This window comes from Aspergillus pseudoviridinutans (genome assembly GCF_018340605.1).
Source record: "Aspergillus pseudoviridinutans IFM 55266 DNA, scaffold_2, whole genome shotgun sequence".
Classification (NCBI taxonomy): Eukaryota; Fungi; Ascomycota; class Eurotiomycetes; order Eurotiales; family Aspergillaceae; genus Aspergillus; species Aspergillus pseudoviridinutans.
Window position 1 is genome coordinate 794,283 of NW_025091282.1, and position 12,644 is coordinate 806,926.

Here is a 12,644-nt window from a genome sequence, read left to right on the forward strand (position 1 = left end):
CGAAAACTTGGTAGCGTATATGAAGTTTATTCCTTGAAGGCGGCAAGGTTTGAGAGGATGCTGAGAGTAAGAGAATTAAGAGCAATCAATGCAAATAATAATAAATAATAATGATGTAAAAGGAAAAGAAGAAAAGGTAAAAAAAAAGACTTTCAGTCAAAAAAGGAAGTTGACAAGGTCAAGCTGGCTGTGGTGGCGAAAGAGTGCAGACGTGTGCAACGGCAATTAAATAATGTATCTCACACTGTCGAATGAAGACAACCAGTTCCTTGGAAAAGATGCAAGATTAGAGTTGGTGCGGAAAGGCAGACGTTTGGCCCTTCGGTGTTCACGTCGACCTCCAATCTTCTGTGTTCAAGTTGATAGGAGGACAGACTGCGGGGAGAAGCCGAATAGTTAGTTGTGGTTGTCAAAGTTGAGGGCATCCAATCGATCCACGGATAGGCAGCCGAAATGTGTACCAAGGTGCCGAGGTCTGTGATTTGCTGCTCAAGGGAACGTGGAGGATTTAAGTGCTGGGCGATCGAACATGTTATTAGATTAACCCAAGACAAATTAAGAGATCGATACCATACGACAACGAGAGAAGCGGGAAGGAACAAGCGAAGAAGGGCTGGAGAAGTAATTAGCAGACTACTAATCAAGTAGTAGACAAGGATCCTTGGATAATGGAAACATTAATGATGATGCTAATTACGGAGTATAGGGTCGTTTCCTGGTCAGGATAAGACCAGATTACATTGAAACTGATTTCTTTCTATCCGTACCTAGAATGCTTGATCTTTGGTGGCATATGAAATACAGGGGTGATGACTGTGCGCTTCAATAATCAGGATAGTATTCTACAGAGTAGATGTCTTTAAATGAGAAGATCGATTTAACGAAGAGGGGGAAAAAATATAATAATAATATTAACGAGAATCATATTAATATAAAATGATGGAGAGAAAAATATCAGTGCGCAGGGTCTCTTGAAAAAAGAAACTTCCAGGAAGCAACTCCGAAAACTCTCTCGGCAGACCCCTGTCGAGAGAGCAGAGCCAGAGCATGGCTGAAACAACGCCAGTTCACACCAAAATAGCACAGAGTAGGTTGAGATCCCAGGAGGTGGAGATGGGACCGCTTAGGCGAGGAAATGTTTCATGAATGAGCTCACAGTGGCTTCTTGACTATTACTAATTGCTACAGACTCACGCAGGTCTACATCTGGTAGTTCTGCGAAGGTTCCGGATAACCTACGGTCAGCCCTGAGACTTCGGCATCTTTTGTCGAGTTGGCCATGCTATGATACTATTAGGCAGGACGATCATCTGGATTGATATTGGTTCAACGTTTCAAAGTGTATCCTTACTCCTTACTAGATGTTGGCAAGGTTGCTAAGTGGTAACTAGCATGATGAAATCCCGGAATCTAGTTGACCATGAGTGGAGGCAAATAAAAGAGATCAGGCCTCTATTTTAATTATTGACTAGGCTAGCAAATAGACTATTTTCGAAAGTGGTATCCCGAGATCGGCAGTGGCAGGGTTGAGTGTAGTTCTCTTGCCATGTTATTCACTCTAAATCAAATGTCTACCGCACTGTAAGGTACCTACTCCTTTTGGAAAAGATCTCTGACTTCAAGAATGCAAGGTATTTCGTGTCCAAGTTAACAAGGCAAGCGGGCCTGTAAGTTATCTCACATCCGTGGCAATCTTCTCCTAGAGCAATGGTTCCCTAGATGATCATCACCAAGCCTGGAGTATGATATTGGATGAGCAGAAAGGCAAGGTACCTTAGCCAAAGTATGGCTCTGTCCAAGGCTCAACCGTTCAAACTCAACATAATAATGTTTAAAAGGATCCGAGTGGTCCGTCAAATTAGAGACGGGTGGACGGAATGTCATCCAGAACATTTGATTCGTCCGCTTGATTTCTTTTCTTTTTCGTCACCGGCGAGTCTGCAGTCCGTGCTGCGCTTATTCTCCGGACATTGGACAGAGGGTGCTCTCCTGCTTCACATACCAATACGAAGATGTATTCTTGAGTCCATGGTCATGCGCTCAGCAAATCTGTCAAAATAGAAGGCTGAAGGGCTTTTCCCACTCTGTGTTGTTACAGATGGGTAAGCTTTGGCAATCTATCAACGGCCGCCTCGGACTACCCCCATTGCTGAGCTCCATGGAACCTTAAAAGGCTGAAAGGCCTAGCCCGGATGCTGAGCCGGGATGGTTCTGTTTGGATACGGACTAGTCCTAAGGATTGCATGGTAAGGGCTTTTGATGGCGTGGCGGCAGCAAACCGAAAGGATCTGACTAGTACTAGATAGTAAGGTCGATAGGTGGCTCATAGTCTACAAATTCGTGACTTTGGCTTCAGAGATCAGAGTCCACCGATATCTACTCCGTAATGCTTATCCAATAATCCGACCGTTTCTCGAAGGGTTCCATTATTGTCAAAAACTGCGTTGTTAGTGGTCAAAGTCCGTGTTTCGACCGAGTTATCCCCAGGCAGTACTCCGTATTGCTTAGTCCCATTCCGTAGCTTTCTCGCTTTCCGGTGGCCTCTGCCACGGTGCCTCGTGTTGGTGGCTTTGCCGATCAATGACAATAGCAGTAAGCTGTGCGTTGCCTACTAAGGTTCTTCCCTCGTTGCATTCGCTCCTGCGCCGATCCAGCCGCTTAGCCGGCAATGCTTTAGATGCGCTATGTGAAAGCGGAGTCCTATTATTATTATTGAGCCCTTCGTGTCGTTCAACCTTCGCCAGACTTCTTCATCGGAAAGTGGTTGATGAATGAGCATGACAATAAAGGCTAATTCCTTAGTACTTTTATGAATTGACGTACGCAATGATCTCCAATTACATCTTCAAAAGGGGGAGATCATCTTGGAATACCTTTCTTTTTCATCAGCTGTACCGGAACGGGAAGAGACGAGAGGCGGAAAGAATACCGGTATAAGAACGAGAGACCTAATCACCAGTATTCTATGCAATCTGTAGGCGCGTGGAAGGTACAGCTAGGCGGCACGGGCATTGCTTCCCAGATTGCCTCCTACGGCTGCCTTGATGCCCGTCCCGGTTCGTCCTCGTGTGGCACTTACCATCTGAAACTGTCACATACCCTGGCCCTCACTCACACGCCATATTTGCCTTGCAGGGCGCCTTTTCTCCTGCGTTGGACTACACTAGCTGCAGAGATTGTCATCATTATTAATAGAATGCAGGTTCTTTGGGGGCCAGCAGACCTCTTCTTTGCCTGTCGATGGAGTGGTTATGACTAAGGAACTGAAGCAGCCAAATTTATGATAGAAGATAGGGAACAGCCAATCTTGACAGCTCGGCAAAAGAAACAATGTTTGTCGCATCATCTTTACGGCACTAAGAAGCAGAGAGGTCATTTTCCAAGTTTCAATTCAACACATCGAGTATTCTCTACGATGAATGTCAACGCCATGGGCGAGTTGGGACTTCAGTGGCGCCGTTGAAAGGGCAAATAATACCGGGACATCGAGGGCGAGGAATATATCGATCGTCGATTTGCCATGAGGGGACACTGAACGCAGTGAGCGTTCAGTGGAAAATTGTACGTTCCTTACGCAAATGGCTGATAGGCTGCACACCCTCATCACCTCACCAGCCTGTGAGATACCACCTTCGGCTTCCGCGTTGCTTAATGTAGCTTATTACTGGACACCGGATCGCTTTCCAGGGTGGAGTTAGCCTAAACTTAGCAGCCATTTACCTCGTGTGCCCGTCACAGCATTTGAGGAGCCGAGCCAATCAGAAAGCATAGAAGGACCTACGGAACTGTTGCCGTACGGGAGACATAGAATCAGACTCTGGCGTGTTGCAGCATGTTTGATTGGATAAAACAGGCTTTCGGGCTCCACTCACATGTGGTGTCTTCCACAAAAGAAATGAGAATTTTGGACACCGCTGCGCACCGATTCGCGAAAGGGTGAGCAGTTTTCGTCATCCCAATTTCAATAAAATAGTCATTATTTATTTCTTAAAATCTCGGATATGAGTTGTTGGAGATCTAACAGTACTGTGTAATTCCGACAGATAGATCCTTCCTAGTACGGAGTAGCCGGTAGAGTCGAGAACAGGGCACTCGGGCATTTCCGAGTGGTCAAGAAAGGGGCGCACGTCTTATCCCTGACCCGTTGAATTCAACAGGTTCAACTTCCCTTGTTTGCGCTTTTCACCCTTGCGGTAAACCTCGGTCTTATGATCCTTTGTCCACATATGCGGCCATCGCCTGGAATCCCCTGAACACAACGGTCCACGTGGTTATGCATTGACCTTTCGAGCTGTGGGTTTTGGGCTTTGGCCCTCGAGGAGTCGAGGTCCGAGATTCATAGATTATGGTAATTACTATTTCCTCGTAAAGGATATATTTTCAGGACATTGCTCTGTTTACTCTATCTCTCGACTGACAGAGAAATTACATTGACTGTTGTCAGTTACTTGACGTCCATTGGTCACGCGACGGTTGGTATCTCAATATACTTGGCGCCTTCTCCATCTCTCATTTGAGCTTGACATTTGACCAAGAGACACTAAGCTACGCACCTCGCTTAGACAATCAAAAGTGCAGCATACTCGGGTGTCAGAGATGATACTAGCCGACCTGGTGCTAATTGTTCGCCAGAGGCCAGGTCGGCCATCCTCACATCAGTCGTCGAGGTGATGATTACTTAATTCCCTAGCATATGAGACAGGGATCCACTACCTGATCCCTGAAGGCTTGGCTCTTCGGAATCGTTGCCGAATCGGTTTCTTGTGTTCCATCAGCCCGTGTCCGATTCACTTCTTTTGGACATATGCACCGTACAGGGTGACAATGTCACCGACCAGAGAATCCTTCGATTCCCTCCATGGTTGGTTGATGGCGTGCCATTCCGTTGCCCATCAAAGTCATGCCGTCTCAACATCATACAACCATCCTTTACATCAGACCAATGTCAGCACTAGTCTGACTTGCCTGTCGCTTCGAATCGCAAAATTCGACAGCTAGGCCGAACCCCTGCAGATGCATCTCATGCTCCGGAGCTGAGAGTGCAAAGCCCTATCGGAAATTGGAGAGCAGGCAGCGGTGTATCCCGAGCGGGCCATCTCATCCAAAGGATGAATATCCGAGACACTGACCGAATCTACTCACTACTAAACCAGACTTAGATAGCAGATCACAATCAGATGCCCGCTAACCTTGATTATCATCATCTGGAGGAAGTGGACTCCGAGACAAATTAATCCTTGAATATATTATGATTCAGCCCGATGGAGATCATGTTTCACTGCGGATTACCGATAAGGCGATACGGAGATTAGACCATTCCTCGGTTTTGAGTCTCGCCGGGAGACAGTAGATGGTGACCAGCTGACCCCTGAGTCACCACTCCCCGCGCGCCCTCGGTTACAACCGTGAGACGAGCCCCATATGCGTGCCACATAAGGCAGCATTAGTAGCATGCAATCTTATCATGGCAATCCAAAAATGCAGATTCCAGACGGACAGCGACCGGAGATATCATCCTGCTATTTTGGGTTGATTCTTCCTCTTCTCCCACCTATCCATAATCACCTCCACCAACTTACTCAATCCCTCCATCTCCTCCTCGACGGCCAACTCGAGGGCCCGAGGATCGATGCTACATCCCACGTAGACAGGGACGTTCATCCGTCGAGCCAGGATCTTGGCGACTCGGGAGGTATATTCCTCCGTCGAGGGGGAGGAGTATAACACAGTTGATATGACCGAACGGGGGGAATGGCGCTGTCAGACGTCATCGACTTATTCGAACATGATAAGATGCATATCATCGTTTGAAACAAATGCCGATAGAATATGGATTAATATCTGAAGCGGGGGAAACTTACATCAGGCATGGCGTAGATGAAACTTCCCATCGGCTTCAGCGAGCCTCCGGGCTCTCCTGGTGTCGTTGTAGCCAGAAATACTGTGACGCATGTCTCTAGGATCGTCAAATGGACATGTGCGGTTGTATGGAGCGCTTTTGGTAGTGGAAAGGAGATCTCTTGTGGTTTGTAGGCAGGCGAGACAAGTTCAACCTGCGGTGCGACCGGTTGAGTTGTGGCCATGTTGGGAGTCTGGGGTGTATCCTTGCGACTTGAATATATCGAAACTAAGATATTTCCTGCGATTTGGATGAGTATGGTGTGTTTCTGGCTGATTTATAGAAATATATATAAGAAAGGTGATGTTTGTGGTGACAACTGACATGTCGCCGATAATGAAGCACCGCTTTCTGGATGTTTCCCCGCCAAACAGAGCGGGTCCACGTATTTCACGACCGCGGACTGCATCGCGGTTCTCCCAAACTCTAGATTTCCCAGCAGCACATGTCAGTTGTATATATTACTAGAGCTAGAAATGCATTGAAGCCGCATTGAAATAGTTACTGTGCTTCTGGAGTTTTGCGCAATCGGGAGCCAGTCCAGAGACGTGCCTTTCCACACCATTTCGGCCACAATGGCGACTGAGCTGCAGCAAAATGATCATGTTGATGACTCGGAAGACGTTCGAAGCTGGTCGGGAGATTTTGATCCTCTAGCAGACCCTGAAGAACGGCGGGTTCTCTTTGCTACGTTGGATTCTTTCAGGTGTGTGAGACTCCACAGAGGTCGCCGGGATCTGTGATCATTTCAATTCGAGAAGCTATGGCTTTGATCTCCCATAACGATATCTTAATGCTATGCTATAACCATAATCGCTGACTTGGACCAGGCAATATCGGAGAACAGCACACATGAACACTACGCATCGCCGCCGGCAAGCGTTCTATGCGCTCCCATCCTCGCATTGGCAGATGCTGGCAGAGCCTCCGTTCTCCCTTTTAGACAACTTCAACCGCGTGGATGACGCTATTGACGTCAATGCTGACATCGCGGACTCAATTCTCGCGACAGGTCTCGCCTCGTTCGGCCTACCAGCCGATCCGGATCCCAAGGATCCACGGCAGAACTGGCACGGCACGGCCACGTCTTCAGATGTGAACAAGGCGCACTCAACTATCCGTCAGTTCTACCGCGACTGGAGCGCCGAGGGGAGAGCGGAGAGAGAGGTATGCTACGAGCCTGTTCTCCGTGATCTGCGTGACGAGTTCAAAGCCCGGCACTCTGCCGAGGACGAGATCCGAGTGCTCGTCCCTGGCGCCGGGCTGGGAAGACTGGTGTTCGAGATCTGTCACGCAGGCTTCGCCGCAGAAGGCAATGAGATCTCATACCACCAGCTGCTGGCCAGCAGCTGGGTTCTAAACCACACCCGCGGTCCTCAGCAACACGCCTTGTACCCGTTCGCGCTGCACTTCTCCAACCTTTTGTCGCGCGAACAGCAGCTACAGAAAGTCATGATCCCGGACAAGCACCCTGCGACAGCGATGATTGAGGCTCAAGCCGGGGACGCGTCGCCATTTGGAACGATGAGCATGTCCGCGGCGGATTTCGTCGTGCTCTACAACAATCCCTCGAATAAAGAGGCGTTCGATGCAGTGGCTACCGTTTTCTTCATTGACACGGCCCCGAATCTCATTCGCTACGTCGAAACTATCCAACATTGCCTCAAGCCCAACGGTCTTTGGATCAATCTTGGGCCCTTACTGTGGCACTTTGAGGATGGCAGTAACAAGAGCCAGGGCAGTGAAGGTGATAAATCTCAGGGCATTGGAGAGCCGGGCAATGTGGAATTGACAGAAGATGAGGTGTTTTGCCTTGTCGAGCGAATGGGCTTCAGCATCGAGAAACGGCAGTCGGTGGAAGACCGGTCCATGTGTGGTTATATTCAGGATCCGGGGAGTATGCTGCAGAATCTGTACCGGCCCTCGCATTGGGTAGCGCGCAAGACAGGAAGTAAAAGTTGAAGTAATGAAAAAGAAATTCTTCACAACTCACCGAATGGATTATGGAAATCCGCCTCGCGATCTAACGCGAGGTCAAGGATCGATCTTTGCTCCTCACCACTTGTTAATCCTTACTAACAGTTAAGATTACTGACTCGCTTCAAAAGTATATAACATCAATAGTACCTAAGTCCTAAGGTACATGTCAGTATACAGCAGGAAATGGAGATGCCTAGTGAGTGCTTGAGACTCGGAAATCTTGTAATCTGGATACGGTATCGCACCATACGAAACAGCATGCGTACAGATACACGATTCAGCCGCAGACAAACTAGACAAACAAAGGAAAGGAACATGGCTTAGCAACTCTAGCGCAGTGGCAGGGTCGTGGCTGTTCTGTGATTTCCCACGAATCTACAGAGACATTTGGATGGTTTTAATCGCATTGACAGTGGCATTGACAATAAGCAACATTATTTCTTTGTGCACTATCTATGAGTGAGAAATGAGTTCCAAGTTGCAAAGGAAGTGGATGATTGATGAGATGAACCTTAGGTTGGGAGATGGCGGTTTGATGGACATGCTCCACTTTGGCAAGGCAGATCGCTCGTATTCTGATTCTTGATCCTCGGATTCAGGACCGAGAGTCTCTCCACTTTCTGTTTCAGGAACGGGAGAGCGTTGGACATGTGCGGAGGACTAGGACACTCATGCTGGACCATGGTGACAATGCCTTGAAAATGTATCGATCTCATTTTCTCCATATTGATAAGGCTTCTGTCAGGGCGTTTCCTATTCATAAGTGATAGAATATCAGGCAGATTCCTGGCTGGTGGTTGAGGTGTATTGTAATGTACAATACATGACAATACTTGCAACCAAGGGACGCTGAGGTCGGTCCCGGATTCCCCATATCCATGGCCAGGAGAGCTGTCAATCGCATTCACGCGGTTGGAAAATAGATACTAAAGATAGAAAATATCAGTTATCAAACAAAAGGACTCGATATCTTCAAACATCAGACCAATGCCGAAGTTAGAAACAGTGGCATTGCAGAGGACAAATTAGTAACTGCTATATTGCTGGTCGAGTGCTGTAGCCATAAGCCAAGTCAGAACAATAAGCATCCATTTGCATCTTCTCTCATCGATTCATAATAATCACATTCAATTTACGGCTTGATCAAAATTGATTGAAGCCTATCGACTCGGTTAGTCTTGATGATCCAGCACGTCAGGTCTTCTGTGACGCCTGCAAAGTGTCAGCCTTGCCCCATGCAAACTAAATCACGACAGTTAATCCCTTGATTCCATTCATCCAGGCTTGCTCGTGTTCCTCCATCATTATCATTCTTCCTCTTCCACCCAAATTCTGCCTAACCGATCCAGATTAGAAAGCTTAAAAAAAACTCTTCAAACAAAGGAGTTGTTTGTTTCATCCGCCCTTTGCAAGCACTGGCTTTCCTCTTCCTCCATCATCGGCTGACTCGGTCTCTTTCATTGTTTTCCTCTTCCCCCCTCTCTCCCCGCCCCTTCTCCCTCTCCCTCGTCCTTCTCCTGGACTCTTTCTTGTCTCTTCTTTTCGGGTTGCCTCCGTCACAGGTCATTTCACATGGACCTGATGAGCTCACGATTCAAATCCTTCGGCTTCAAACGCAATAAGAACAATAGTAACGTCTCCGTCTCCGCTGCCCAAGTCGCGAGTCCCAGCCCGTCCACCCACACTCTCGTCGCCCCGCCTTCAACCGCCACTTCCCCCAGCTCTCCGCCTTCTGGCCATAGTTCCTCATCGACCAGTCTCCCCATGAACAATCAGAATACATTGGGTCGCCCTCCGAGTTATACTTACAACACCGCGGGGCGGCCAACCAGCCCCATGCCGCCCGGTCAACAGTTGGCACATCATCCACCCCCGCTGAACACCAACGTGCAGTACGGCCACCAGCCTGTCCAGCCCATGGGCGCTCCTCCTGGTTATCCGTTGCAGCAAAATGTTCCACATGGAATCCCCCCTTCGTTGCCGCAGCCCCAGTATAACGTACGGAACCCCGCTGTCGAGGTAGAAGGTGCTGGTCGGAGCAAGGCACAACTGATCGTGGGTATTGACTTTGGTACAACATTCTCTGGTGTCGCTTTCGCATTTGCGACCAACAATGAGGCTCGGGAGGATATCATTACAGAATGGCCCGGAGCAGGAACGCATACCAAGCAAAAGGTGGGCGCTTAGAAACCTGCGAAGACATTGCGTGGCGCTTATTATTTCTGACTGTTTGAATTAATCTAGATTCCTACCGTCTTGTACTACGATCAATATCAGAAGGTGGTAGGCTGGGGCCCGGATATTGCGGAGGCTCTGGCACCCACTGGATACCCGAAGCCCGGCGTGCAAAAGGTCGAATGGTTCAAACTACAGCTCATGCTCTCCGGCAATACTTATATCGATCCCATCAACCTTCCACCTCTTCCTCCCGGCAAATCGGAGATTGATGTTGCTGCCGATTACCTCTTTAAGTTGCGACAAGCGATGCGGGCGCAATTACAGAAGACCCTTGGTGAGGTGTTTACTCGAGAAGAGCGCAATATCCGATACTATCTCACCGTGCCTGCGATCTGGAATGATGCGGGGAAGGCAGCAACCAGGGCGGCGGCCCTGCAGGCTGGATTTCTGCGCGACGAGAACGATAACCGCTTGACGTTGATCTCGGAGCCCGAGGCTGCTGCACTGTTCTGCGCGAAGACGGGTCTGCTTCAGCTCAAAGTCGGGGATGCGATTCTGATTGTAGACTGCGGTGGAGGAACAGTGGATCTGATCGCGTACGAAGTCGAAGAGGAGCAGCCCTTCAGCGTGGCTGAGTGTACGGCGGGATCGGGAGATTCGTGCGGTTCGACGGCTCTGAACCGGAATTTTAGCAACATCCTGCGGGCCAAGATTCGCAAGATGAAGTTGCCCGACGGTTCGAGAACAGCGGGAAAGGTGTATGCGAAGTGCATTATGGACTTTGAGAACCGGATCAAGGCCGATTTCCGCAACAATGGCCAGAAGTGGGCCGTGGATGTTGGTATCGAAGCAGACTTTCCCGAGGCTGGCATCGAAGAGGGGTACATGACGTTTACCAATGAGGAAATCCTTCAATGTTTCGAGCCTGTCGTCAACCGTATTCTCGAGTTGGTTCGGAACCAGATCATCGCGATTCAAGCGCAGAATCGATCGCTCCAGGTAGGTTTGTCCCTGCGATAATGCTAGAATCCCACTGACGATTCGGTAGAACGTTCTCGTGGTCGGCGGATTCGGTGCCTCCGAGTATTTGTTCCAGCAGATCAAGCTCCATGTACCGCCTCAGTATCAGTCCAAGGTGGTGCGACCCATGGACTCGGTTGCGGCGATTGTTAAAGGAGCCGTGACCGCAGGTATCACAGAACGAGTGATCACCCACCGAGTGGCGCGTCGGCACTACCTCATGGCCACTCTCCAACCGTTCAAGGAAGGTTATCACCCGGAGCAGTACCGTGTTCCCAGTCTGGATGGCAGAGACCGCTGCAAGTACACGCGGCAGATCTTCGTACAAAAGGGCGAGCGAGTGAAGATCGGCGAACCGGTCAAGGTCAGCTTTTTCCGACAGGTGGCGCCCGGAGCGACACTGATGTACGAGGATATCCTGTACGCTTGTGACGAGGACGTCTGTCCCGAGTACACCAAGGATCCGCGTAAGTGCTTGAGTTTCTTATTGTGAGCGGTGACATGGACTGACATGAACGATACAGGCATCAAGGAAGTTGTAACCCTGACGTCGGATCTATCACGCAAGAATCTCGAGACCGACTTTGAGCGCATGGATACTCCGCAGGGCACATTCTACCGGGTATACTTTGACATCTACCTGACGCTCGATGGTAGCGAGTTCAGTGCCGAACTGGTTTGCCAGGGTGAGGTCATGGGCCGATGCCGAGCCAAATTCCGGTAAACATTACGAGAAGAAAAAATAACAAAATGAAAAATGGCATCAGCGAGACTCCTCATGGAAACGAAATGATTTTGTCACGAGGGTGGCTGGCATGGATCATTGCGTGTCATGGCCATGATTTCTATACGAGTTTGCTACTCACGGACGGACTATAAGAACCATTGGCCGTTTTGAATGATCCAGCGAGTCAACGGATGACTGTGAATGGATGCGGAGTCTATATATTTCTCTTTTATATGGCATGTGCGGAGCCACTTGGAAAATTCCGATGCTGGTATATGATGTGGTCATGTCCTGTTTGTTTTCTTCTTACCTAGATACCTCTATGATTCTTGACGACTTTAATTGAACCTGATATAGTATATGATTGAGCCTCGCATGAAAATGAGTTTAGTATATTAGAAGAAGGGTACCTAGTGTCCTGCCTAACCCTCCACCTTGGGTAGAGACACAGGTTGCACAAGGCGAACAGGGATACCCAGACCACGTTGCAGACGCCGTTGACAAACGTGGACGCCAGCTAGAGCCATTGACATATACAATGAGATAATACCGTAGGTGAATTTAGCAGCAGTGGTCGAGTGACCTCCTGCCTGTCTTGCATGACAAGGACTTGTCGTCTGCACGTGTCGGCCAGACGTTCGCATCCAGACTGACTGTCCGCGGGATCCAGGTCCCCTGATGCCAAGGTAGTGGTGCATCCCGCATCTACAGTCTAGTCTAGATTTAACGATGCGTCAGCAATGACGAAAGTCAGCTGATGCGATGTACATGTACCTATAGGAGTTGGAAATGATCTCCCTCCGGGGAGGGGAGGCGAGGCGAGAGCCCAAGCGAGAAGAT

The 12,644-nt window shown here is 49.0% G+C and overlaps 3 protein-coding genes across 3 annotated transcripts; 2 read left to right on the forward strand and 1 right to left on the reverse strand.

The window, feature by feature from the left end:
• Positions 1-5,511: 5,511 nt before the first annotated feature.
• On the reverse strand, positions 5,512-6,083 carry Asppvi_002333 (proteasome assembly chaperone 4 family protein; the record flags this gene model as incomplete). The annotated part of the gene is made up of 2 exons (XM_043298322.1): positions 5,512-5,757; positions 5,862-6,083. The coding sequence occupies 2 exons, from the start codon at positions 6,081-6,083 to the stop codon at positions 5,512-5,514; spliced, it is 468 nt and encodes a 155-aa protein (XP_043154257.1).
• Positions 6,084-6,474: 391 nt separating this feature from the next.
• On the forward strand, positions 6,475-7,861 carry Asppvi_002334 (carnosine N-methyltransferase family protein; the record flags this gene model as incomplete). Its single annotated transcript, XM_043298323.1, has 2 exons — positions 6,475-6,605; positions 6,730-7,861. The coding sequence occupies 2 exons, from the start codon at positions 6,475-6,477 to the stop codon at positions 7,859-7,861; spliced, it is 1,263 nt and encodes a 420-aa protein (XP_043154258.1).
• Positions 7,862-9,451: 1,590 nt separating this feature from the next.
• On the forward strand, positions 9,452-11,801 carry Asppvi_002335 (Hsp70 family protein; the record flags this gene model as incomplete). Its single annotated transcript, XM_043298324.1, has 4 exons — positions 9,452-10,054; positions 10,124-11,056; positions 11,106-11,544; positions 11,602-11,801. The coding sequence occupies 4 exons, from the start codon at positions 9,452-9,454 to the stop codon at positions 11,799-11,801; spliced, it is 2,175 nt and encodes a 724-aa protein (XP_043154259.1).
• Positions 11,802-12,644: the final 843 nt, after the last annotated feature.